Genomic DNA, 27,726 nt, shown 5'->3' on the forward strand with positions numbered 1-27,726 from the left:
CCAAGTCCATATTCCTGTTTCTTTTCTTTTTTTTTTTTTTTTTCTTAATATACGTAGTCACTTTTTCACAACAAGAAAGTTAAAACATGTTTCAGTGGTAAATTTTAGTGATTTTGAAATTAAACAAACAACTGCCCCTCGATCTGACACAAATGAAAAATTCATCACAATTGAGGTAGAGGCGAGTGGGCGTTGCTTATTTACTTACTTCTTTTTCTTAATATATTTAATTTTTTTCAACAATACCATACTTAAAATATATTTCACACGGTAATTTCTCGTAGAGAAATAAAGATTTTGCAATTAAGCTCCGCCACCGGCTCACAACCATTAAAAAAATAATCGTAATTGAGATGGGGGCGCATGGGCGGGGCTAAATTTACCCCTTAATTGTGATTAATTTTTTTATTCGTTGTAAGCCGAGGGCCGAGCTTAGCAAAATTCTAATTTCTATGTAAGAAATTATATATTAAGAAAAAATAGGCCAATGATTAAGACCCGCCCATATCTCAGTTGTGATGAATTTTTCATTTGTTATCACATCCAGAGGCGGAGCTTAATTCCACATTTGTCTACAAAGATTTACCATTTTAAACATGTTTTATGTTTCCTATGTTCACCTTTTTCTTTTTTCTTAATCTACGTAGTCACCTTTTCACAACAAGAAAGTTAAAACATGTTTCAATGGTAAATGTTATGGATTTTGTAAATAAAATCTGCCCCTCGATCTAACAACAAATGAAAAATTCATCACAATTGAGGTAGGGGCGGGTGGGCAGGGCTTATTTATATCCTTCTGTTTCTTATTACATTTAGTTTTTTCAACAGCACGATCTTTAAAACAGTTTCGTGCGGTAATTTCTTGTAGAGAAATAAGGATTTTGGAATTAAGCTCCGCCCCCCGGCTCACAGCGAATAAAAAAATAATTACAATTGAGATGGGGCGGGTGGACGGGGCTTATATTTAGCCCTTAATTGTGATTAATTTTTTTTTATTCGCTTTGGGAGGGCGGGGCGGAGTTCAGCGAAATCCTTATTTTTCCAAGAAATTACCATGTGAAACATATTTTAAGTATCGTGTTGGTGGAAGAAAACTGTATATACATATTTAGAGAAAGAAGTGAATGATTAAACCCCACCCACCCGCCCATATCTCAGTTGTGATGAATTTTTCATTTGTTATCTCATCCAGGGGCGGAGCTTAATTGCAAAATCCATATTTGTTTACAAAAAGTTTCCTATGTTTACTTTTTTCCTTAATATACGTAGTCACCTTTTCTTTTCACATCAGGAAATTTAAAACATGTTTCAATGGTAAAGTTTATGGATTTTGTAATTAAACTCAGCCCCTCGATCTGACAGCAAATGAAAAATTCATCACAATTGAGGTAGGGGTGGGTGGGCGGGGCTTATATTAACCGTTAATTGTTATAAGTTTTTTTATTCGTCGTGAGCCGAGGGTGGGCTTAGCAAACGTCAAATTTCTATACAAGAAATTACCATGTGACACGTTTTAAGTATCGTATTCTTGGAAAAAATTATATATTAGGAAAAAAAAGGCAATAATTAAGCCCGGCCCACCCGCCCATGTCTCAGTTGTGATGAATTTTTCATTTGTTATCACATCCAGGGGCGGAGCTTAATTGCAAAATCCATATTTGTTTACAAAAATGTACCATTTTATACATGTTTTAAGTTTCCTATGTTTGCTTTTTTTTCCTTAATATACGTAGTCGCCTTTTCTTTTCACAACAGGAAATTTAAAACATGCTTCAATGGTAAATTTTATGGATTTTGTAATTAAACTCAGCCCCTCGATCTGACAGCAAATGAAAAATTCATCACAATTGAGGTAGGGGTGGGTGGGCGGGGCTTACATTAACCCTTAATTGTTATAACTTTTTTTTATTCGTCGTGAGCCGCGGGTGAAGCTTAGCAAACTTCAAATTTCTATACAAGAAATTACCATGCGACACATTTTAAGTATCGTATTCTTGGAAGAAATTATATATTAAGAAAAAAAACAATAATTAAGCCCCGCCCACCCGCCCATATCTCAGTTGTGATGAATTTTTCATTTGTTATCACATCCAGGGGCGGAGCTTAATTGCAAAATCCAAATTTGTCTACAAAAATTTACCATTTTAAACATATTTTAAGTTTCCTATGTTTACTTTTTTGTCTTTTTTCTTAATATACATCGTCACCTTTTCATAACAAGGAACTTAAAACGTGTTTCAAAGGTAAATTTTATGGATTTTGTAGTTAAAGTCTGTCCCTCGATCTGACAACAAATGAAAAATTCACATTTGAGGGAGGGGTGGGTGGGCGGGGCTAATTTATTTGCTTCTTTTTCTTAATGTATTTAGTTTTTTCAACAACACGATATTTAAAATATGTTTCACGCAGTAATTCTTGTAGAACCAATAAAAAAATAATCAAGATTGTGATGGGGGCGGGTGGGCGGGGCATATATTTAGCCCTTAATTGTGATTTTTTTTTTATTTCTCGTGAGGCAGGGGCGGAGCTTAGCAAAATTCTAATTTCTATAGAAGAAATTGCCATGTGATACATATTTTAAGTATCGTATTAATTGTTGAAAGAAATTATATATTAAGAAAAAGAAGGCAATGATTAAGCCCCGCCCACCCGCCTATATCCTAGTTGTGATGCATTTTTCATTTGTTATCACAACCAGGGGCGGAGGTTAATTGCAAAATCCATATTTCTGTACAAAAATTCAAGTTTCCTATGTGTATTTTCCCCCCTTAATATACGTGGTCACCTTTTCACAACAAGAAACTAAAAGATGTTTCAATGGTAAATTTTATGGATTTTGTAATTAAAGTCTGCCCCTCGATCTGACAACAAATGAAAAATTCACATTCATAATTGAGGTAGGGGTGGGTGGGCGGGGCTAATTTATTGTTTTTTTTTTTAATACATTTAGTTTTTTTCAACAACACGATACTTAAAGTATGTTTCACACGGTGTTTATTGTAGAGAAATACGGATTTTGCAGTTAAGCTCCCCCCCTCTCACAACCAATAAAAAAATAATCACAATTGAGATGGGGCGGGTGGGCGGGGCATATATTTAGCCCTTAATTGTGATTATTATTTTTTTATTTGTCGTGAGACAGGGGCGGAGCTTGGCAAAATTCTAATTTCTATTGAAGCAATTGCCATGTGATACATATTTTAAGTATCGTATTGTTGAAAGAAATTATATATTAAGAAAAAGAGGGCAATTATTAAGCCCCGCCCACCCGCCCATATCCTAGTTGTGATGAATTTTTCATTCGTTATCAATCCAGGGGCGGAGCTTAATTGCAAAATCTATATTTCTCTACAAAAATTTACCATTTTAAACATGTTTTAAGTTTCCTATGTTTACTTTTTTTTTCGTCACCTTTTCACAATAAGAAACTTAAAACATGTTTCAATGGTAAATTTTATGGATTTGGTAATTAAATTCTGCCCGTCGATCTGACAACAAATGAAAAATTCATCAAATTTGAGGCAGGAGTGGGTGGGCGGGGCTTATTTATTTGCTTCCTTTTCTTAATACATTTAGTTTTTTCAAGAGCAAGATATTTAAAACATGTTTCACATAATAATTTCTTGTAGAGAAATAAGAATTTTGCAATTAAGCTCCGCCTCTGGCTCACAACAAATAAAAAAATAATCACAATTGAGATGGGGGCGGGTGGGCGGGGCTTATATTTAGCCCTTAATTGTGATTAATTTTTTTTATTCGCTGTGAGAGGGCGGGGCGGAGTTCAGCAAAATCCTTATTTTTACAAGAAATTACTATGTGAAACATATTTTAAGTATCGTGTTGGTAGAAGAAAACTGTATATACATATTTAGAGAAAGAAGTGAACGATTAAACCCCGCCCACCACCCATATCTCACTTGTGATGAATTTTTCATTTGTTATCACATTCAGGGGCGGAGCTTAATTGCAGAATCCATATTTGTCTACAAAAATTTACCAAAAAATTTTGCAAAACATTCTTTTAAAACTTGGAAATATTTTAAAGTTATCATAGCGTAATTTTTGATCAAAATGTATTTGCTCATCCCGCCTAATGGGTCAATTTATTTTATTGATTAAATCAGGAACGGCTCACTCCATTTTCCCAGAAAATTTTGGGAACACAATCCTGTTATTTTTAGTAATTTTACAATGGAGGGGTATTGAAAAATGTAGCTTTTAGAAAAGTTGCCAAAAAATGCAGACAAAATTCTGACATGGATCTCAAGGTGTTACTTCGAAAAATGTAAAAGTTTTATTCTTCCAGAGCAAGATTTTTTAAACACTAGGTGTGATTCTGCAAAAATGATAGGAATTTTCGAAGAAATAAATCATAAAATGTCTAGGTTTTGAAAATCCAAAAGGTTTTGAAAAATTGAGCTTTTGGAAAAGTGTCCTAAAAATCCACAAAAAATTCTAGGATTTAATCTCGATATGCTGATCTGTAAAATATAGTGTGTTTACGGTCACGGGCCAAAATTTTCGAAACATTTGGTGCGAACGTCGAATTTTTTTAAAAATCCTAAAATTTTCGGCATTTCAGTCGGCGACTTTGAAAAAGTGCTAGAATTTTTCGACGAAATGAAGCCGAAAATAGCCTTTGGGGATCGCGATCAGACAAATTATGGTTATCATTTTGACATCTACGTAATATCATTAAAAATCTAAAATTTCACTACTCCTTAAATCAATAGTTTCGGAGTAATAAACAGACGAAAAGGGGGAACTACTCTTTCATATTCTAAGATTAACGAAACATCGAAAAAAACATGAAATTACAGTACGTACTACCTTGTGCTCATAAAGTAAAAAGAAATTTAAAACAAAAAGTACAAGTGAATATGTGACAGCACAACTAGCTACAATAGAAAAAACTATATTGGATAGGAAAAACAATATTTATTAAAAAAAAAACAGCACTCGCAATAAATAAGAGAGTTCAAGTTTTATTCGTTGTAAATGTGATGTAGGAGAGGACATAAAATCCGTGTCTGTGCTAAATCAGATTTTAGCATAAATTATATCTTAGAATTATGGTGACATGAAAATATTTGATTCTGGAAATCACCTCGCCCATGGAATTTACTCAGATGAAGTTAGCCCTGATCTGGAACACACAACCGTAACTTTTGTAATGTAAGAAAGCAAAACGACCAAAAAATTTAAAAGAATAGTTTCAATTTTGTGTGGGAATACCACTTAAAAATTATTAACGCACTTAAGTGTTTTAAGTGGTTTAATCGAGGAGAGTAAAAACAGTAGAATTTCCGTATTGCGAACGTCTTTAAAAAAAAAGAACACTCTAGTGAATAGTGCCAAAATAAACAAACACAACGTGACTTGATTGAAAACTAACCTCAATTTTTTGACAACACATCTTGGCGCCAAAAGTCTTCCCAAACAATGTTGTCATTTTCGTACTGTGTTGCCAGTTGAGTAGTCTTTTAATTTTTGGTTTCATAATAAAAGGAGTGCCGTGTCACACTTTTCAAAATTATTATTTTAATACCAACTTAATAAACTTTAGAAAGGAAAAAATACTAAACAAACACCAAGACGGTATTAAATCACAAAATGATTAATCACTCATATTACAAACAAATGAAGTATAACAAATTTACTTTGATAAGCTCCTCCACATTAATATAAAATCGAAATGTATTGTTTTAAAAACCCATACAAAAGTCGGTTAACCATATTGATGCTAAAATTGGTTCCGTCTAATAAAATTGTTTTATTTTACGCCTTAACTTAATCAAACGTCACTTTACAATAAAAACAAACGCAGATACGTGATTAATTTCGCAGGACGAATCGAGTTCTCAAATAGGGATTCAAAATTTGTTATGCATACTTAGTCTACATTCAGTTCCATGTCTGCGAACTAAGTAGAGTAAGCTAATTCATAACTGAATATGAATGTCAATTAACAATATTCTCCACCCACGCCGATGCAACAACGACACCCAACACGTGGCTGTGTGGGATTACTTTTACTAGTTAATATAAAGCTTTATAAAACCTTTTAAATGCGCATTTATGTTTAATTGCTTTACCGAATTATTGTTTAATTTTTGAGTAACGAACGGTCCTTGAAAGATCGTCCTTGCACACATAATGACATTGGAAACCAATCAGTAGAGGGCTCATTATCGCCATTTATCACTATCGTATGTCATTCGTTTCAGTTCATAAACCTTGATCTTTCCCTATATGGTTCAAGTTTATGTTGAACGAAGCAAAATTAGACTGAAATTTCGTGAATATTTGCGTTTTCTGCGTCTCGGTAGCGGCAATTTTCGCATCTATTTATATTTGTTACAAATTCGTAGTTCCATTCGCGTAATTCGATGATTTATTGTAGGTAGTGTTAGCGTTGTTAGCCGGCCACGGGGCGGCGCCACTAACAAAAATCCAACGGCATCCTAATTTCCATCTATTGACATCTTTTGAATTTGCAGTCAAAGTAACAACCGCAAACATGGACTAGAGTTGAGTCATTCAAATGTTATCAGAAATGCGAATCATTTCACGCAAAAGCGAGTTTCCACAAGAAAACTGTCGTGGCGTTATGGTTGCTGTGAAATTTTCAGATCTGCATCGCGATACCATTTTAAAGTTTTTGAATATGTGTAGCCGAATTTGTATCCGACGGTGGGCCTCCAGACTCCCGGTGAAGTAGTCGATGCAAATTTCGGCCAGGAGCCGTTCGTTTTCGATATAGAAGATATGATGAGGGAGTTGGGGACGAGGACAAGGATGGAAATTAACGATTTTCCAGTACCAGAAAGTCACGGAGAATGGCAGGCCATATTGAACAAGTAAGTGATTTTTCGGTTTGTTTGAAAAATGTGTTAAGGAAGTTGTCGACAGGATGGTATCGACGTACCTCGTCCATCACGGCTACTGCAACACAGCGGAGGCCTTCGCCCACATCACCGAACAACCTTTTAACGAAGATATAGTGTCTATTAAAAATCGACAAAGTGAGTATCCAATCTTGTCCGTGGTTGAATTTTGAATAAACCATTAAGTCCTTTGAAAGTAAAAAAGTGCCTGATGGTTTAAATAAGTTCTGAAATGGCGCCATTATCGTTTGAGTGGGGGTGGAGATATTAATTATGATATGTGCATTGTAACACAGCTCCTTCGGGGAAATTATTTTAGTCGTTTGTAGAGTAACCCTTAAAGTTAATTATTCCATGCATTAATTAAGGAAAAAGAATGTTATGTACAATGTACGAACGAACCCTCATCTCAGGACATGTTTAATTGTATGGACATTTCACATTTTCGCCGTTTAGCTGTTTGCTCATCCAGATGTTGCCGAATTAGGTGGCTTTTTAAAGAAAACTGATGCTGAGCTTAAAATTCCGTCAAAATTACACACGTTTATTTTTAGTTATTTATCTTTTTAAAAAATTGTGCTTGTTTATCTGTTCACGTTAATCAGGTTCATAGATTTTGGAATTTTCTTAATTTTGTATACATCCTTTGGTATGTTCAAGCTATATCATCAAGCAATTTACACACATTTTTCACAGATATACTTTCGGATGCCGTGTCCTTCAATTAATAAATCTTTTCTGTTTTGTTGTTTGAAAAGAAGTATCAGTTTTGTTTGAAATTCGCTATCATTGTGGCAATAACTTTCAATTGCGCTTTTATTAAAGCAGGAAAATAATATTTGGTTCCTCGCACCTAATGCTTTCTTGGAAAGGAATTAACTGATTGCAATTTTATTTACTTCTGTCTTTATTACTAGTTTCTTTATTATTTAATATGTATCGATGGATATATGTCCACGCTATTGTCTTACCAAATTTCTAAGCAGTCCATTATACAGGGTTAGTCACGAGAGAATTACTTCTGAAAATTATTTTTACGCAACCCAAAATACGAATACCATGTACCATTTGATACTAACTGAATTTAAAATGAAATGCTTAATCCATGATTGCTTTGAGTTTGACAATCTCATTTTGACAATTGTGGAAAAGGAGGTTACGCGAGTGTCCATGGTGGTACCGCAGCCAGTCGGAAATCTCCTCCGGCGCCGCTAATAAATTTGTCAGTGTGCCTCTTGATCTTTTGCAACCGATTAATCACGAGAAAATTATTTCTAAAAATTCCTTTTACGGCATTTTATTCAAAGGTTACAACACAAACTCAAACAAGTAAGTAAATAATTTAACTACTAATCTGTTGAAAATGTTGGGCATTTTGGGGGGATGCTACGGCTTTTTTGTAAATGGATGGCCGAAGAAGTCCAGAGGTTGCAGATTTGCACTTCGAAGAGGCTCTAGGTGACGCAGAGATGGCGAATTAACACATGCACATTAGCGGGGGACAACATTGGTAGAGCACTTACGGCTTCAGTATAGCCCAGATTGATCTGACTGTATGTCGTCGATCCAATGGGGCTCTAGAGGCGAGTCAACGATGAAATAAAATGTTAAAAATTAATTAACGTCAAAGTGACACTGCCAAAGTCAAAGCAATCATGGATTAGGCATTTCATTTTAAATTTAGATAATATCAAGTGGTACAGGGTATTAGTATTTTGGGTTGCGTAAAAATAATTTTCAGAAGTAATTCTCTCGTGACTAACCCTGTATAATTTTTAAAATTAGAAGTATTTTAAGAGATTTATCCTACAATATACAGGGTGAGTCACTAAGCGCGCGCCCTTCGATTAGTGCAGTTTAATGGGGGCTCACCCTGTATATGTGACGGCATTAAATTTTTGGGAGGGAATACCAATGCAAAGGTTTTTCATGAGATAAATACACTTTTAGAATTGTTGCAGGGAGTCATAAATAATAATAATAATAATTTATTGCCAAACAGTACAGACGTACCAATACAGAGACAATATATTTCGTATAAAATAGGAACAATAAAAAAATATTATAAAAAATAATTAATCTTCATTTTATCGAGAAAACGAAACATCGAAAGATCGGGAAATCGAACAATTCAAAAATCGAAAAATCGAATAGTTGAAAAGTCGAAGAATCGAAAAATCTAATTGTGGAAAAATCCAAAGTTTGAAAAATCGAAAAGACGAAAAATTTAGAAATCAAAATGACAAAAAATCTAGAAATGCAGAAACCCAAAACTCCAGAAATCTTTCCACTTCATATCACAATTTTTCGTTTTATCAATGTTTCTTTCGATGTTATAATTTTTCGTTTATACAAATTTTCAATCTTTGATTTTTCATTTAAATTCCTTAATTTTCCTATTTTTAAATTTTTGAATTTTACGATTTTTGGATTTCCAATTATCCGATGTTTCGATCTTTAAGTTTCTCATTTTCTAATGTTTCGATTTTTTAATTTTTTTTTGCGATTTCTCAAGGCCTTGAATACCAACTTTTGGATTTTTCAATATTTTCGTTTTATACTTTTTTGTTTTTTCAGTTTTGCAATTTTTCCATTTTTTTTTTAATTCGAAAAGTTGAAAAAATGTAAAAATCGAAAAGACGAAAAATCGAAAGATCGAAATGTCAAAAAATTTAAAAATCCAGAAATCCAAAACGCGAAAAATCAAAAATATGAGAAATTTAAAGATTCAAATGCCGAAAAATAAAAAAATTGAGAAATTGAGAAATCGAAAAATCGGAAAGTCAAGAGATTGAAAAGCCGAAAAGTCAAGAACTCAAAAATCGAATAGTTGAAAAGTCGGACCGAGAATTCGAATGGTAGAAAAATGTAAAATTCGAGAAATATTTCGACTTTATATTACAATTTTTCGCCGTTTGAATTTTGAATTTTTGATTTTTCATTTAAATTGCTTAATCTTCCTTTTTTTAAACGTTTGAATTTTGCAACTTTTGGATTTCCAATGATCCGATTTTCTGATTATCTTTAATTTTCAATATTTCGATTTTTAAGTTTCTCATTTTCTAATGTTTCGATTTTTCGATTTTTCAAGTTCTTGAATTCCAATTTTTGGATTTTTCAATATTCTCTCTTTATACTCTTTCGTTTTCTTAGTTTGTGCTATTTTGCGAAAGGTTGAAAAAACGAAAAATTTGAAAAATCGGAAGATCGAAACGTCAAAAAAAATCCAGAATCCCAAAATATGAAAAATCAAGAACATGAGAAGTTGAAATATCGAAAAATCCAAAGATCCCGAAACCGACAAATCGAGAGATCTAAAAGCCGAAAATTTGAAAAGTTGGAAAATCAAAAAATTGAGAAATCGAAAAAAATCCGAAAGTCAAGAGATTAAAAAGCCGAAAAATCAAGAACTCAAAAATCGAATAGTTGAAAAGTCGAAAAAGGCAGAAATCTAAAATTCTAGAAATCTTTCGACTTTATATCACAATTTTTCGTTTGTTAAATTTTTAAAATTTTCACTCTTTGATTTTTCATTTAAATTGTTTAATGTTCCTATTTTTTAACTGTTGTAATTTTGCAATTTTTGGATTTCCAATTTTTATTATCGGATGTTCCGATATCTTTAATTTTCAATATTTCGATTTTTCAATGTTTTCATTTTATACTTTTTCGTTTTTTCAGCTTTGCAATTTTGCAATTTTTCCATTTTTTTTTTTAATTCGAAAGGTTGAAAAAATGGAAAAATCGGGAGATCGAAATGTCAAAAAAATTAAAAATCCAGAAATCCAAAACACGGAAATTCTAAAAGATGAGAAATTGAAATATCGAAAGATCAAGGAACCAAATAATCGAGAAATCTAAAAGCCGAAAAATCAAGAATTCAAAAATCGAATGAAAAGTCGAAGAATCGAGAAATCGAAATGTCAAAAAATCTAAAATTCGAGAAATTTTTCGATTTTATATCACAATTTTTCGTTTCATCAATTTTTCAAATTTTCTATCTTTGAATTTTCATTTGAATTGCTTAATCTTCCTATTTTTAATATTTGAATTTTGCAACTTCGGTTTCCAATTATCGGATTTTCTGATATCTAATTTTTAATACATATTTCGATTTTACAACACAATTTCGTTCTTCGATTTTGCACTCACTTTCGTTTTTTCACTTTTACAGTTTTGCAGTTTTTCCATTTTTTTTTTCAATTCAAAAAATTGGAAAAAATCGAAAAATTAAAAACGAAAAAAACAAAAAATCGAAAACTGCAAATTGAAGAACCGAAAAACGAAAAATTGAAATATCGAATAAATGAAAAAATTTAAAAGTCTAGTAAGTTACTGAAAAATTCTAAAATAGTAAAATTGACAAAAGTGAATTTTTTTTTTAAATATAATTATTACTACATTATTAAAATGAAAATTAAAAAAATGCAAAAATTGAGGAAACAAAAAATTGAAAAACCAAAAATTGAAAATTGTCACACCGAAAAGAAGAAAAATGATAAATCGGAACACTGAAAAACCAAAAAATTGAAAAAACACAGAAAACAAAAAACAGAACAAAGGAAACAAAAATGAAAAATTAAAAAATCGAGAAATTGAAAACCGAAAAACTGCAAAGTGGAAAACTGAAGAAACAATAAAAAATTAAAAACATTTCCGACAAAAAGTTATTGAAAACTTGTGAACTTAGCAATGTAATGAGTTGGTGCGCCATTTTTGAACACCCCTGTATAAGGCTAACATAACCGCAAATCGTGTGCTAGTACTAGAGCGATTAAGTTTGTGGTCTCTGAGACAAATTCTAAAATCAATACATATAATCTCCAAAACTACCGGGCCGATTGCTCGGAATTTTAGATATACTTTTAGACTATCGTGTAGATGGTTAAACGCTGACCAAATTTGTTTGCTTGTCCTACCAACAATGTAATGACGTCATCTCAAAATTTTGGTTCTTATTTTTTTCAAATGTTGGCAATTGATTATTTTTAGCATATCCCACCCAAGGAAAGTCGTTTTGTTAAACCCCGCCCTTCGCCTTTTTCTTCCGGTTGTCTAACCCAGTAAAATGTTACAAACAAAACTTTACGGCTCAACTCAATCGCGAAGGGCGTTGACAATGCTTATTGTCTCTCCACGTCCACGATTTGCTGATCGGATTTCCCCACGTCCCTAACAAACCCTTTTTTTATTTCCAGAAATTCTAAAGTTAGTGTTAGCCGGTAGGATGGGCGAGGCCATCGAAAGGACGAGTAGACTGTACCCAGGTCTCCTAGAGAATAACCAGAATCTCCTATTTATGCTCAAATGTCGGCAGTTCGTCGAAATGGTAAACGGTTCGGACGTGGAGATTTGCCATAGGAAAAGCGGATATTCACCTTCGTATAGCGTCTCGCCTAGACCTAGTAGCCCTATACAAACATCGGTTATACAATCGACGAAAAACTATAGCAATAAATCGAAACAAACCGTGGAAGAAATGAATCAAAATAACACGACGACGACGACGGCGCCCACGCATAACGGTAGTAGTTGTAACGAAGTACCCGTAATACTCACGGACGACGGTGACGTCGAAATGGACACCACCGAGGAGTACCGGAACGGGCACGGGGATGCCTGCAACGGCAAAACAAATAATTCGACGAACGGGTACCAGAATGGTAATAGCCATAATAATAATGTCACGCAGGACGGCGAATGCTGTGATAACGAAGACGAAGACATGGGTGAGTATTAACATGGTAACCTAAAATAAGGAACGCGTTGGTGTTGCCAACCTATTTTTTTTAACATGTTTCACGATTTTTCGTTTCAGACGTGGACGTTCCAGTGTGTCGGAAGTCATGTTCAAAACCGGCAGTGGAACGAATCTTAGAATTTGGTAGAGAATTATATAGTATGAGCCAACGGTTGACAGTAGATAAAGGTTCTAGTGAGACAAATCAAAAAATGTTGGAAGTGAGTACAGTACAGAAGAGTGTGAAAGTGTCTACAATGACGTGTTATTTTCAGGATGCATTTAGTTTATTAGCGTACTCAAATCCCTGGGCCAGTCCCGTGGGTTGGCAGTTGCAGCCCTCACAAAGGGAGTCCGTTTGTGCTTCCCTAAATTCAGCCATTTTAGGTAAGTGTGACGCTTGATTGGCGTTTAAAACGTCGAAATGTTGCAGAATCAAATAAAAAGCCCCGTAAGCCGCCTTTAGAAGTCGCAATTGCGCACGCCCACGAATTGGTTAAGCTGATGTCCACGTCGGGACTCGGCTCGTGTGCCTTCGCATCCTTGGTTGAGATCTTGGATCAGTGACCTCTCTCGTCGCCCTTCTGCATAATAATGCACTGACTGCCATTCTCTTCTCAGAGAGATGATCTAACTGGTTGCGTCAAATTGTCCAAGAAGAGGAACAGCTTTCTTATTCCCAATAGTTAAAGTTGCAGTTAAATTTCTCGCTATTGGCAGAACGGATCGATGGTCGGTATGTAATAAATGGATGGTGATGTTGATCAGTTTTAAGCGCAAAATTGAGTCGGGTCACAACAATAGGTCATCATAACATGAAATAAAAGTTGCATGGATTTGCCTCGCCATTTATTGAACAGTTGTCTCCATGTGATAACCTTACAATCGGTTAGAGAGGAAGTCGTGTATTTTTCGTTTAGATTTATTTGTTTGTTATTTTGATTTTATGTATATGATTGGCTAATTTAGGTAAATTTACGTTTTAACGTTTTCCGTTCGTAGTTTTATTATTTAACGTATTTACGCATAAAGTCACTTAACAAATAACTCAATCTGAAATTAGATAATTTATTTGTTGTAAGTTTGGGCGTTGATATAATTGCCAAGAGACTACGTTTCACGGTGTTTTTATGAAATTTTTGAGAAAACTAGACATAATGACTATAGATTAGTTTATTTGTAAATATGTTATACATAATTATGTTATTACTCAAACAATAAACTAATATTTAATTACTTTTATTTTACTTTTTCTTGATTTGCCCTTACGTTACTTTCGAGATTTCCTCTCTTAAACGTGGTTCTAAGATCATATCAACTTCAATCAGATACCAGTTCTAGGTCTCATGTCTCCTTAACACGGATATTGAACTAAAATTTAAATTACACTTTGACAGAAGTTGTAAAAATGGTAGATTGTTACTTAGTAAAATCAGGGTGAAAATAGGATTAATATACAACATAACTACGAACTATCAGCTGTATTCCATTGTAATTAAGTGATTTAAAATCGTGCACACTAACACTAGCTTGTCCTCAATATTATAATACCTAATTGTGATAAATTCTTGTCTGTAAAAGATTGTGTACGTGCAGTGATGTCTTGTGAAAAGTTAATCTTGTAGATGGCGTTGTTTTAATATTTTAAAACTATGGGAAATAATGTTATAAAGAAATAAAAAATGATAATCGTAAGAGTATAGCCGTTATTTTTTGTATTGAATTGATGATATTTCAGGTATCCGTTATTTTAATTTTTATTGAAATGTCGAAATACTTAATATGTATGTATATTTTTAAATTACGTTGTTTTGAAGCGAAGTGTTTGATACAAAATAAAATTATAATTTTTTAGCTTACAATGAGTTTTATTGTTTTTACAAAATTCTTAAACATCGAACGCATCTATCATTAAATAAAATCTTGATTGAGAAACTTCATAGGCAAGTACGATTCGCTCAGAAACGTGTTACTTTTCAAGAGACCTTCAATAGAAGCTTTCATGTTACAAGACAACAAGAATTCCAATTCGGCGACAATTTTTGGGTACTGTTTTAGATAAGGATACTTCAAGACGGATTGAATTTGATTTTTATCCCTTTTGGTTATTGGCTGATTTTTCATGGCGTATTTTTTAATTTCATTGGGAAAAACTCCCATCCAACGAGCATGCGGTACTGCCAAATCGTCCGACAAGTGACAGTTCGCCTAGAATAAGGTGTTCCTTAAAACACAATTACATTGTAGTACCTTACAAAGGACCCAAATCTGTACGTTAACATTATTTTAATTCCATAGACGTCAGCGTCGGCAATAATAAAAACGGGTACTGCCATTATTCTTGAAATTCTATTCAGAAATAGGCGAGTGGTATTGTCGGGTACTCCCTTCCCCTAGAAACTAGTGTGAAAATGTGCAACCAAGTGACGTAAATCTACCGTTATCATAATAAAAGGACGCGCCAGTTTGTTAGGTAAGTCCTCTTCTAATAATTTGTGAAATATAGACTCCTTTTCGACGACCAGTATAAAAGCGGCAGTGGATCGTACTTCGACGAGATTGTCCAAATCGTATGGTATTAAAGTTGCTAGTTATTTTAATTTAAAAGTGGAATCGTAACACTACGTTAATTACCTACCTGGTAAATTACAGTTTGTCTTTTCACCAGAAGCCCAAACTAGTTGGAGATTCCCATAAACCAAACCCGAATGAGTAACTATATTGAGGTTCCACGGACCCAGACCCAACAAACGCGACACTTCATCAATAGCTCTATCCACAAGAGACTGTCGCACAATTATGTGTTTAATCTGATAAAACAATTCTCTAAAAGACGAAACATTCAATATACAGATTTAACACAATATTTAGTACCTTTTCGTGAGTTTCTTATTCGTTTGAAGCAAAACATAAATTTTTCCCAAAACGTACACTATGCGACAAAACAAAGAACGAGAGTTTTTGTATTTCATGTTGATTTTTTTAGAAAACTGTCCACGCTTCAATCTGAAAAAATATTATCAACAAAACGGTTGCAGTGACCACAAATTTCACCTTTCGTTCTCAAAAACACAATCTTTGAAATTATGTTGTCGTCCGTATAGTATATTCGGAATCTGATTATTTTCAAACACTTCATACATTTTTGCAAAAATGCTATGAATTTTGATACGGATTTTCGACTTGTCTAGTTCTCGTGGATCATAATCGTCGCATCTCAAGCTTTGGTTTTTACATATCTCGTTGATTGACAGTTGAAGCTGAGATTTACTCGCTTCTGTTGTAATTATTTCGGTGCTTCCGGCGGTGTCGTCATTTTTAAAAATACCACAGTTCAGAGCTCTTATTTTCGTTAATTTGTACACTTTTGTTTCTTTGTCGTTGTAGCGTTTTAACTGTATCTGAGTGCGGTAATCAACATACATATCAAAAGTATTTCCGGTTTCCACAATATCAACCATTTTTTCGCGTTTATTAATTATCGCTTCATTAGAAACATAATATAAGGCAAACCTTAACCATTCATCTGTACCAATTTTACTGATATTGTTGTACATTTTTCTGCCATCTGGCAACAGGGTGACATCTTGAGATAAAACATCTAAAATGTGTCTTCGTTTAGCCAACAATTGTCTCTCTAGAGACATCTTAGGGGTATTTTTTGCAAAACAGTGTCTCATTGTGTTGTCTTGACAAACTAAGCTAAAGTCGCTATTTAGGTCACCATTTTGGCTGGACTGTGCACTAGAAATAGACCCAATTTGTCTAGACGGTGGTACAACATTTCTGAGAGTTGATACACTAATAAAACTTTCATTGAACGACGTTTGCGTGCTCATTTCTTTAAATCGAGTTGTTTGTGAGCAATTACTTGCTTGAGTTTCCAGAGATATATTGTTTTCAGGTACTGAAAAGAACTGGTCAACAATATTTTCCACAGTGTCGATGTTTATTGATTCTTTTGACTTTAAACAGTTCGAAATTAGTGGTCGTGGAGGAATATTTTTCTGTAGCTGATTTCTCGATGCAAGAGTTTCGTTATTTCTGTTCATTCGTGTCCGTGGTACTGAGTGGACCTTCTGACTCGAGACCAAGTTCTGCGAATTCTTTTTCGGTGGTAGTTGTAAATGTTGACTAACATTATTGTGGTCATTTAATTCACTTGCATTGATCAAATCTGAACCATTTTTTTCTCTTTCTTTTAAATTCGGGTATAGTGCTCTAGTGAGTGCTAGTTTAAATCTTGCCTCTTCGTCTGAGTGATATTTGGACGCCAGATTTGATCTAGGGTTATTAGTTTTTTTCTGTTGCACTTCCATGGCAGGTGAAAGACTGATTTTCGGTGTATTTTTTTTCGAATTAGCACTCCTGTTATTTTTATTTACTGACAAAAATTTTGAAGTGCTTGATGTACTCTTTCTTTCCACCAAAATGTGTCTTTGTAGTTGCGACGTCGGTCCAACATTACCTGGGTCGTCTAACATGCTTACATTTGAGGAATTTAGATTGTTCATTGGCTTTAGCTGTAAGAAATAATATAATTAAAAAAAGTATTAAATTAGCAAAATTGTATTAAAAATTTGAACATCCTCAAAAAATTCTAGGATCTAGATCTCGATGAGGTGATTCTTAAAACATAAATTAATCGTTCTAGACCAAGACTTTCGAAAAATTCGGTTTGTGTAATTAAATTTTTGAATATACCTATGTATATCTCGAAAATTGTAATTTTTCATTTTATTGATTTTGGAAAAATTGTGCGAATTTTCGAAGAAATAAAAGCGAAAATAGCTTCTATAAGAAAATATTTTTAGATAATTTTCGAAAGGTGCTCGAAAAACTATCGAAAAATTCATACGTGAGGATATTGAAAAATTGAGATTTTTGAAAAGTCGACTAAAAATCCTCTAAAGATTCGAAAAACTGTTGCGGTTTTCAAAGAAATGAAACCTTAAGTAACTTCTACAAGTCTAAATCTACAAGAAAATGTCAGGACTAATTCTAAAAGTGTAAATGGTTCCTGAACAAAATCTCGAATTGTCATTTTTTAATTTTATCCATTCTAAAAATATTACTGTAATTTTGAAGAAACGTAGCCTAAAAAAGCTTATAAGGTATAAATCGAAATCTGCAGCAGAATGTCTGTAGGCCATACTCGAAGGGTTTTTGAAAAATTGTCAAAAAAACCAAGTCCTAGGTATTGAAAAATTGAGATTTTCAGAAAGTTGCCAAAAATCTTCAAAAAATTCTAGGATATAGAATATAGATCTCGACGTGCTACTCGAAATTCATAAGGTGTCAATGATTCCAGACCAATTCGAAAAATTCTGTTTGAAAATATTTCTTTTTTTACAAAATTGTCATTTTTTGTTTTCTCAATTTTGAAAAAATTGCTGCAATTTTCGAAGAAATGAAGCCAAAAGTAGCTTCTACAAGACAAAATCTTCAAGAAAATGTCTTTGGATATCTATCATTTGCTAAGATAGGACTGATTTTGGCAAATGACATACCCTCTAAGAAAATAGAGGCTGGGTGGGCGGGGTTAGTATTTGATAAGATAGGACTGACTTTGGCACTTTTCACATTTTTCAATAAAATTAGTTGAAGACACTTTCTTGTAGATTTTGATATTCAGATGTCATTTTCGGGTTCGTTTCTTCGGAAATTTCTATCGTTTTTCTAAAATCGTTAATTGAAATACTTTTAGAGTTTCGTCAAAATAGGTTTTTATAAAAATGTTGTAGATAAAAAAGGAAATTGTTATTAATTTTTGTTCCATTAATCCATTATTACTTTCCATTCCCACTCGACAGTTAATTAAAGTTCTTTTCGTTCGAGTTGAAATTTTTGCACACGAGTATCGTTTCTCCGCAAAAATTCATACGTGGGGTATTGAAAAATTGAGATTTTTGAAAAGACGACTAAAAATCGTCTTAAGATTCGAAAAATATAAAGCGTTTAGTGTTCCCAGACCAAGATTTTTGAAAAATTCGTAGACAAAATTGTAATTTTTTCATTTTTTTTATTCTGAAAAAATTGTTGGAATTTTCGAAAAAATGAAACCGTAAATAACTTCTACAAGTCTAAATCTACAAGAAAATGTCTGTAGGTAATTTTTTACTAAAGCTGCTCGAAAAACAGTCAAAATATTTGGGGAACTAGATCTCAGGGCTACATTTCGAAATTTTCTTTTTAACGATTCTAAAAATATTGTTGTAATTTAGAAGAAATGTAGCCTAAAAGAGCTTCTATAAGTCGAAATCTACTAAAGAATGTCTGTAGGTAATACAAAAACGATTTGAAAAATTGAGATTTTCCAAAAGTTGCCAAAAATCTTCAAAAAATTCTGGCATATAAATCTCGACGAACTATTCGAAAATCATAAGGTGTCAATGATTTCGGACCAATTCGAAAAATTCGGTTTGAAAATGTTTTTTACAAATTTTTTTTTCTTTTATCAATTTTGAGAAAATTGCTGCAATTTTCGAAGAAATGAACCCGAAAATAGCTTCTATAAGACAAAATCTTCAAGAAAATGTTTGAGTAATTTTCGAAAAGTGCTCAAAAAATGGTCAAAAAATCTACGGGAGTATTGAAAATTTGAGATATTTGAAACGATGACTAAAAATTCTGGAATTTTAAATTTCAACAGGCTGATTCAAAAAACACAAAGTGTTAATAGTTCCAGACCCAGATTTTCGAAACATTCGCTTTGAAATTAATTTTTTTTGTCTCGAAAATTGTCATTTTCCATTTAATGGATTCTGGAAATTTGGAAGGGTTCTCCAAAAATTGTAAAAAAATCGTATTAAAAATTTGAACATCCTCAAAAAATTCTATGATCTAGATCTAGTGATTCTAAAATCATAAATTAATAAAACTTCTACAAGTCTAAATCTACAAGAAAATGTCTAGGTAATTTTCTAAAGGTGCTAGAAAAACAGTCAAAAAATTTTGGGAAGTAGATCTCAGGGCTAAATTTCGAATTTATCATTTCTTCATTTTATCGATTCCAAAAATATTGTTCTAATGTAGAAGAAATGTAGCTTAAATGAGCTTCTATAAGTTGAAATCTCCAACAGAATGTCTGTAGGTAATACTCGAAGGGTTTTCAAAAAATTGCCAAAAAAACGATTTGAAAAATTGAGGTTTTCTAAAAGTTGTCAAGTGTCAATGATTTCGGACCAATTCAGAAAATTCGGTTTGAAAACGTTTTTTTTTACAAAATTGTCTTTTTTTATTTTATCAATTTTGAAAAAATTGCTGTAATTTTCGAAGAAATGAAGCCGAAAATAAATAGTAGCTAGTACTTTCTGAGATACGACTGATTTTGGCACTTTCTAAGAAAATAGAGAGCGCACCCATCCGCGATATTTCCCTACAAAAATTTACCATGTTAAATATACTTGAAGTTTCTTCTTGTGAAAAGTACATTAAGAAAAACAAAGGCAAAATATAGCCCCGCCCACCCACCCCATCCCAGTTGTGATGATTTTTTCTATTCCTCGTGAGTCAGGGCGCGGACTTATAAAAGTACTTATAAAGATAAGACTGATTTTGATGATATATCCTCTGAGAAAATAGAGGGTGGGTGGGCGGAGCTAGTACTTTTTAAGATAAGACAAATGACTTACGCTCTAAGAAAATAAAGAGGGAGTGGGTAGGACTAAGTATAATTGCAAAATCTATATTTTCCTACAAAAATTTACCCTATTAAACATGCTTTAAGTTTCTTCTTGTGAAAAGAAGACTACGTACATTAAGAAAAACAAAGGCTAAATATAGCCCCGCCCACCCACCCTATCTCAATTGTGATGATTTTTTCTATTCCTCGTGAGTCAGGGGGCGGACCTTGTATTTATAACGATAAGACTGAGTTTGGCAAATTATCTAATCTTTAAGAAAATAGAGGGCGGGTGGGCGGTGCTAATCCTTCCTAAGATACGACTGATTTTGACAAATGACATATCGTTTAAGAAAATAAAGGGGGGTGGGCGGGGCTAGTATTGTAAAGATAAAACTGATTTTGGCAAATGATATACCCTCTAAAACAATAGAGGACGGGTGGGCGGGGCGGGGCTGGGTTTAGTTTTTTCTACACCCCTTCTTCATTCTAGTGATTATTCTTAACATTGTTCAGCCTTATTTTAGCAAGTCTAGCCCCGCCCACCTCCCCTCTATTATATCATTTGCCAAAATCAGTCTTAGCAATAACATGTTTTATGTTTCTTGCTAGTAAAAGAAGACTACGTATGTTAAAAAAAAAGGAAAAATATAAACCCCACCCACCCACCCATGTCTCAATTGATATGATCTTTTTTATTCGTCGTGAGCCGAGGGGCGGAGCTTAATTACCAAATCCTTATTTCTTTACAAAAAATTACCATGTGAAGCAACTTCTTACGTAATTGTGTTGTTCAGAGAAAATTAGGTATATGTATAAGGTGAAAAAGAAAGCCAAAGATTAAGTCCCACCTTCAACCGCCCCGCTGTCAATTCTGACGAATTTTTCATTCGTTGTCAGACCAAGGGCGGAGCATAACTGCGAAATCCAAATTTCCCACACAGAAAATTTTAACCAGTAGGGAGTTTAGCACAGAATTTGTTAGGAAACCATGATACATAAGCTCTTCAAATATCATTTTAATGACTTTGAGATGAATTTTTCTATGAAATCTATAAATCACTTTGGGCTTCTGATGTTTTGTAAAAGAGTTTGAAAAGATTTTAGGAGCTCCTGATACTTTTGAAAGAGTTTGATTGGTTTATTAATGTCAACCAATCTTTGGAACTATTTGTTTTGTTTTTGGAAAAAATTTGAAAATATCTTGAGAGCTTCTGGTGTTTCGTTCTTATGAAAGAGTTTCAGGGAATCATAAGGAGCTCTAGAATCTATAGAATGTTTGAAAGAATTTCAAAAGATCTTGGAAAATCATTTGAATTGTCTTTTTGAAAATAATTTGATACAATTTTTGGATCTCCTAATGTGTGTGTATTTGTTTTAAGAATGTGAAATCTTGGACGCAACTAGTGTCTTTGCAAAAAATGTATAATACAAAATCTTCAAGAAAATGTCTGAGAAATTTTGGAAAGTGCGCTAAAACCTGTCAAAAAATTGTATAGGAGTATCGAAAATTTGAGATATTTGAAAAGTTGACTAAAAATTGTGGAATTTTAAAATTCAAGAAGCTAATTCAAAAAACATACAGTGTTAATACCCAGATTTTTTTATCTCGAAAATCGTCATTTTCCATTTAATGGTTTCTGAAAATATTGTTTTTTGAAAAAATTAAGCCTTGGACATTGTCCGCTTATTATTAAAGTAACCCGACATAATACGATACCTTAGTGAATTCCCCCTTATATTTTGCTTCACCATCTTTCCCATATTTTGAAACCGCACCAGTTACCATTTTTGTGGATCCACCAATTTCATATTTTCTAACCACCGGTGGCTGCACCTTGGGTTGCGGTTTCTGTACAACCTTTGATTTAATCAGTGGACTAGCATCCGGCGTTAAAAGTATGTTTATTATTTCTTCAAAACTCAAATCAGACTTGTCCGCACTGCTGCTTTGTGACGATGTAACTGGACTACAATCACTCGGTGGAGTCAACAAAAACTTCAACGTTGAATCAAAACTCTCGCTGCGTAAGAAACTCCCATCAACTCTTTCACTTTTTGACGGCACCCTTTCTTTATGAATTTTTGATGCCTTGGTCTGTTTGTTTTCACGAGCCTCCAGCGATTGCAGGAATTTTTCAGCGCTGCGGTCGCTGTCGCTTCTGCGAGCCCGCGGTTTCTGCACAAGTTTTAAGATTTCCTCAAAATGGGTGCTGTCATTGCTTTCATCGTCACTGCTTACTGTTATGCTGTCTTTACAAGAAAAAAATCGTGATGATCTTGAACTCGAGAGCTTTCTTCGTCTTCTTTTCATCAAACTCGTGCTTTCGTTGTCGCTGGTGGTCAGGTCGACGATTTCTTCGCTAAATAGGAGTTTTGGAGATCGCAAACTTGAAGACCCCAGTGGCGTCTTTTTTCGTTTTAATGCTTGTGGAATGTTCTCCTTGTTGCTTTGGCGTTTGAGTTGTAACTTCGGCATGTTGTCGAAATTCGCTTTGTGTGGCTGAAAATCGTGTTGTACTGAAAATAATATCAACAATTAACACAACAAACAACGCGGAAATCTAATATGGCGGGCGTGTTTGTCAAATTTTTGAAAATTAGCAGGCGTTGATTTTGCTGTAATGGCCGCGCTGGTGTATAGTTGGTTGCCTGTATTTGCGTTTAGAGTGTTATTTGTTGTAATTGACGGTTATTTTTGTAATTGTAATTGATACGATTTTCAAAATACCGCAAAAAAATTACGAAATTACCAACCAACCGCATTCTTACACTAAATAAACATTAATTATAAACAACTTGGTGTTGTGTGGAAATTCGAGAGTGGAAATTTTCATACGTAATCCAGGATCTGATTCGCTTATCTACTACATTTTCATTAACAATAATATTTATTGTTATTTATGCTAATTTTTATCTGCATATACACTGTGCAAAATATTCCACATTTCCACTGACGTACTGTTCTTAATATAATTAACATTAAATGGGTACTTAGTAAGGATTTTTTAAGTTTTTTAAATTTTTAATAACAATATTGTAACCACCGAACACCACCGAGAGAAATACAATTATACAGTTTTTGTGTAGGTAAACCCGGCTTATCCCAAGCGCATTATAAAATTTCTTTTACGCTAATGACAACGACAGACACAAAAAGTTTTGTCATTAGAACAGTAGCTTATTGTGTAATCTGAGTTGTGTAATGTCTGCAATGCAGCCTTTTAAAAACTCAGTTAAATATGAACAAAAGGTAAAATTTACCACAATAATTAATTTCAAGGTGTCGTAGCGTAACAGCTTCGTCATCATCGGAGTGTAGTTGTCTGTGATTACAATTATTAAAAGTTACGACAGGCTCCTGTAAACGTGTTATCGACTGTTATTTATTATTGTCAAAGGTTGAGTCTTAAAAAAATTGAACAATTTTAAACGTATTTTACGATGCTAACCAAAAGTGTGTTCATTCACTTCAAAAAATGAGTGACGTTATCTAAGCTACACTTTTCCCACTATCACCATAAAGCTGCAAAATCATGCAATCCTTGACCCTTGATTTGACATGTACATCTATTTTTAACTATATTTATAACATTATCCTGAAATAGTTTTGCTCATTAAATTTTATGACTTTTCCGAGCTATCCATCACAGGTTTCCTCGAAATTTTTTTAAAACGCAAACACTGATTAACTAAAATTTAATTACCGCCAACAATTGTTAAACAAACCAATGTGATATTTTTATTTTTACTTCCTGAGCGTAAGCGTAGCCACTTTCATGTTTTCTCGACTCTTCATGACCTCTAGAGAACGAAAAAGTGATCTCCCGTTTCCGTCTGGCCGTCGGTTTGCATTATTATTCAGATAGTTTCTGCAACTATCTGATTGTTGTCAAATTTTGGTGTACCTACAAGTGTATTAGGACTATCATGTAGATGATACTAATCAAAATTTGGCCAACCATCCCCACCATCAATGGGATTACGTCATTTCCAAAATTTACACTACTAAATTTGTTCTGAATTTAATAAAATAAGATGACATTTCTCAAAATTTGATGACGTCATCACAAAATTTTGTAACGTATTTTAATTTGTAAGGGTTAAAAACTTCCGGAAAATTCGGACTGACAGTGTATTTTTTTTATAATCGATAAACAAATTACAATTGACGATTCTCAAAAAACGATGAGAATTTCCGAAGAAACACAACCGAAAATGACTTCTAGACGTCGAAATCTACAAGAAAGTGGCTTTAGCTAAGTTTTGAAAATGGTTGAAAAATTGTCGAAAATGCCAAAAGTGGCAAAATGGGCCTGATCTTACGAAATACTAGACCCGCCCACCCGCCCTCTATTTTTTTGAAGGGAATGTCATTTGCCTAAGTTTCATCTTAAGCGAATACTAGCCCCGCCCACCCGCCTCCCCTGTCCTTGGAAGTTATGTCATTTATCAAAATCAGTTTCATCTTAGCAAGTACTAGTCCCGCCCACCCCACTCTTCTCATTCTAACGACTACTTTTATTTCTGTTCATGATAAGATCTTTCATTTCATTCAGACCGGATAAAATCAATCACTAAAATGAAAGCAGGGTGGGTGTGCGGGGATAATTGTGTTCTCCAATGTAGTGGAAGTGGAAACTGAATCTAGAATGTGAAAAAAGTAAAAAAAAAATGCTTCTGGAACTGTCAAAATTATTATATTTCAATGAGCGATAAAAATTTTGGAAGAAACGAAGCCAAAAATGACTTCTGGATGTCGAAATCTACATGAAAATGTCTACTGGTGTACTTCAGGGTCAAGGGAAGCTCTGTTGAAATAACCTTCGACCATTTTTTTTTAATTGTTAAATAGTTTTGCTCTAGAAAAATATATAAATTTTTTTACTTTAGATTTCGTGGAAATTGTGACACAGTAGTGTCGATTTTTTGTAATATTTTTTTCAACATGAAACATAATATTGTAGACTGAGGAAGATGTGGTAGACCCGAAACGTTGCTGCAGGAACGTTTTTTTTTTTATTTTATCTAGTCCTGAAAGCTCCTTATTGAACCTCAACATCTGACATTTTTTATCGTCACGAAAACATTGATCACGTCATATCAGTAATTGGTTAATTTATCTACCTTTATCAAAAATAGGTCCTGTGTAGGTTGTAAAGAAGGACATACCTATCAGTGAAGTAAATTTCTGTATTTAATAAAAAAGAACAAATTTTACTAAATGGGGAATAGGTATACAAAATGTTTAATACTCCTATTTTTCTCTTTTGTTTTTTTTCAGAATTTGAATAAAATTCAAGGCTCTTCCGTTGGTAGGTAAATATACTTTATTATTATATTATTGTTAAGAAATAAACCCACACGCCGTCCCGGTACGACGCCTATGGGCCGTCGAGAACGTTCTAGTATATACGCAGATGATGGCTCATCGTCGATGACAGCGACCGGCGTTCGCTGAAGAAAAGCCTGGAAGCGGAAGTCGCGATGGGCAACCCAGAAAAACCTCGAAGCGGCGCTCTCAGTCAACGAGCCCAGTCCAGTGAATGTTGCGCCGGAATTATTTTGTACATAATCGCTGTGTGATTAGTTGTGTAAATTTGAGTTATTAAGAAATAAACTGTTGAGTTTTACCCACGTCGATTTTTTTCACCGATCAACGTAACAATATTTTTATTGGCAGAAAATTCTTTTATTTTTCTTCTTCGTATCTACGCATTAGAACACTCACTAATCGGCCTCATCACTGCGGGTTTCCATAATTCCTAAACACTTGGATAGAATAAGGAGGACAAGGATCAAAATTTCTTGCGTTACTTACAAAAAATTAATATTTAGTTTAGTTAATATTTTGCCTTTTATTCTTAATATACATGGTATTCTTTCGACAACACGATAATTAAAACATGTTTTTAATTTCTTACAAAGAAATAAGTATTTTGCAGTTAAGCTCTGTCCCGTTGGTTCACGACGAATAAAAAAAAGATCATCACAATTGCGATAGGGCGGGTGGGCGGGCTGACATATTTCTTTTTTGTTTTAATATGTGTAGACTTTTTTTCACAACTTGAAATTTAAAACATGTTTAAAATGGAAAATTTGTATAGGGAAATATCGATTTTGCAATGAGGCTCTGCCCCATAATTGCAAAATCCATATTTCCTTGCAAAAATGTAACCATGTTGTAAGTTTCTTGTTGTGAAAAGATGGCTATGTATATTAAGAAAAAATCCGGAATGGCAGACAGACGGAAACGGAGACCTATTTATTCGTACTGTAGGGGTCATGAAAAGTCAAGAAAACGTAAAAGTAGAGAGTCGGCCGACGGACTCGATTACAATTCTTCCTTCGCTTACGCTCGGGAAGTAAGAAAAGGCAAAATATATGCCCCGCCCACCCGCCCGGTCTCAAGACTGATGATTTTTTTTTATTTGTCGTAAGCCGAGGGGCGGAGCTTAATAGTAAAATCCTTATTTTTCTACGAGAAATTACCGTTGTAAATATTAAGTAATCGTGTTATACAAAGAAAACCAAAAGAGAAGCCCCACCCATCCGTCTCGATCTCAATCGTAATACATTTTTCATTCGTTGTCAGACCGAGGGGTGGAGCGTAATTGCAAAATCGATATTTCTCTAAACAAATTTAGCATTTTAAACATGTAAGTTTTTTCTTGCTCTGAAAAGACGACTACGTATATTGAGAAAAAAGCAAAATATAAGCCCCACCTACCCGCCCTATCTCAATTGGGCCATCGAGAACTTACTAGTACATACGAAGATGATGACGCATCGTCGATGACAGCGGCCGGCGTTCGCTAAAGAAAAGCCTGGAAGCGGAAGTCGCGATGGGCAACCCAGTCTAGTGAATGTTGCGCCAGAATTATTTTGTACATAATCGCTGTGTGATTAGTTGTGTAAATTTGAGTTATTAAGAAATAAACTGTTGAGTTTTACCCACGTCGATTTTTTTCTTGCGTTACTTACAAAAAATTGTGAATTCGGAACGAGAACTTTTTGATATAACATTTTAAACCAAACAGTACTCTTATTTACTAAATGTATTACTGGAAAATTTTAAATGGGAAGTAGTATTTTTTATTAACAAATTAACGTAATCCAACAACCAATTTGAAAATGAAATACATAGGACGAAATTTCGGAATGAAATGTATAAAAATTAACGTAACGTTTGGGTCGGTTCAAATGATAAAATATGTTCCCGGTTATTTTATTGTTTTTTATGTTGTTTTTTAATTTTTATGTTTTTCATCATTGACTTCATATTAATAATAATTTGTTATATATTCGTTTTTTCTACATGTATGTGACTGCAAAACCGGATGCTCTAAATTCTTGAAAACGTTTTAAGGTTATCGTAAGCATGGTTAAAGGATAAAAATTAATGACATCACAAAATTTTGCCTAAAATGTTATTTAAATTTTAATAAATCAGAGTTCCTACCCTTGACTTCGCG

The 27,726-nt window shown here is 33.6% G+C and overlaps 2 protein-coding genes across 4 annotated transcripts in view; one reads left to right on the forward strand and one right to left on the reverse strand.

Annotated features, from left to right (window-relative positions):
* Ranbpm (Ran-binding protein M) overlaps positions 1-13,869 on the forward strand; it is a 68,083-nt gene extending 54,214 nt beyond the window's left edge. For all 3 annotated transcript variants that reach the window (XM_064049290.1, XM_064049289.1, XM_064049291.1), the window contains exons 4-9: positions 6,676-6,860; positions 6,913-7,025; positions 12,086-12,616; positions 12,706-12,848; positions 12,903-13,014; positions 13,061-13,869. In XM_064049290.1, coding sequence (XP_063905360.1) covers positions 6,676-6,860; positions 6,913-7,025; positions 12,086-12,616; positions 12,706-12,848; positions 12,903-13,014; positions 13,061-13,194 — 1,218 coding nt within the window. In that variant the 3' untranslated portion in view covers positions 13,195-13,869. The remainder of the gene's footprint in view (positions 1-6,675; positions 6,861-6,912; positions 7,026-12,085; positions 12,617-12,705; positions 12,849-12,902; positions 13,015-13,060) is intronic.
* A 669-nt stretch (positions 13,870-14,538) lies between these two features.
* On the reverse strand, positions 14,539-26,011 carry LOC135123890 (uncharacterized). The gene is made up of 10 exons (XM_064048750.1): positions 25,983-26,011; positions 25,616-25,829; positions 23,516-23,612; positions 21,972-22,771; positions 15,682-17,150; positions 15,502-15,633; positions 15,266-15,453; positions 15,066-15,214; positions 14,883-15,020; positions 14,539-14,835 (listed from the first exon to the last, which is right to left on the reverse strand). Exons 1-10 carry the CDS (start codon positions 26,009-26,011, stop codon positions 14,539-14,541), a joined length of 3,513 nt encoding a protein of 1,170 aa, XP_063904820.1.
* Between the last annotated feature and the right edge of the window lie 1,715 nt (positions 26,012-27,726).

This window comes from Zophobas morio, unplaced genomic scaffold (genome assembly GCF_036711695.1).
Source record: "Zophobas morio isolate AGI-343-1 ecotype UQ-CSIRO unplaced genomic scaffold, CSIRO_AGI_Zmor_V1 ptg000007l, whole genome shotgun sequence".
Lineage (NCBI taxonomy): Eukaryota > Metazoa > Arthropoda > Insecta > Coleoptera > Tenebrionidae > Zophobas > Zophobas morio.

Excerpts from the sequence above, each read along its gene's own strand:
- LOC135123890 (XM_064048750.1), bottom strand. The coding sequence starts at position 26,011 with ATGGAAACCCGCAGTGATGAGGCCGATTA. Across the intron at positions 15,021-15,065 it reads GTCCTTTTATTATGATAACG|GGGAAGGGAGTACCCGACAA; the intron begins GTAGATTTACGT and ends ACTAGTTTCTAG. Across the intron at positions 14,836-14,882 it reads CGTACAGATTTGGGTCCTTT|GCGAACTGTCACTTGTCGGA; the intron begins GTAAGGTACTAC and ends ACCTTATTCTAG.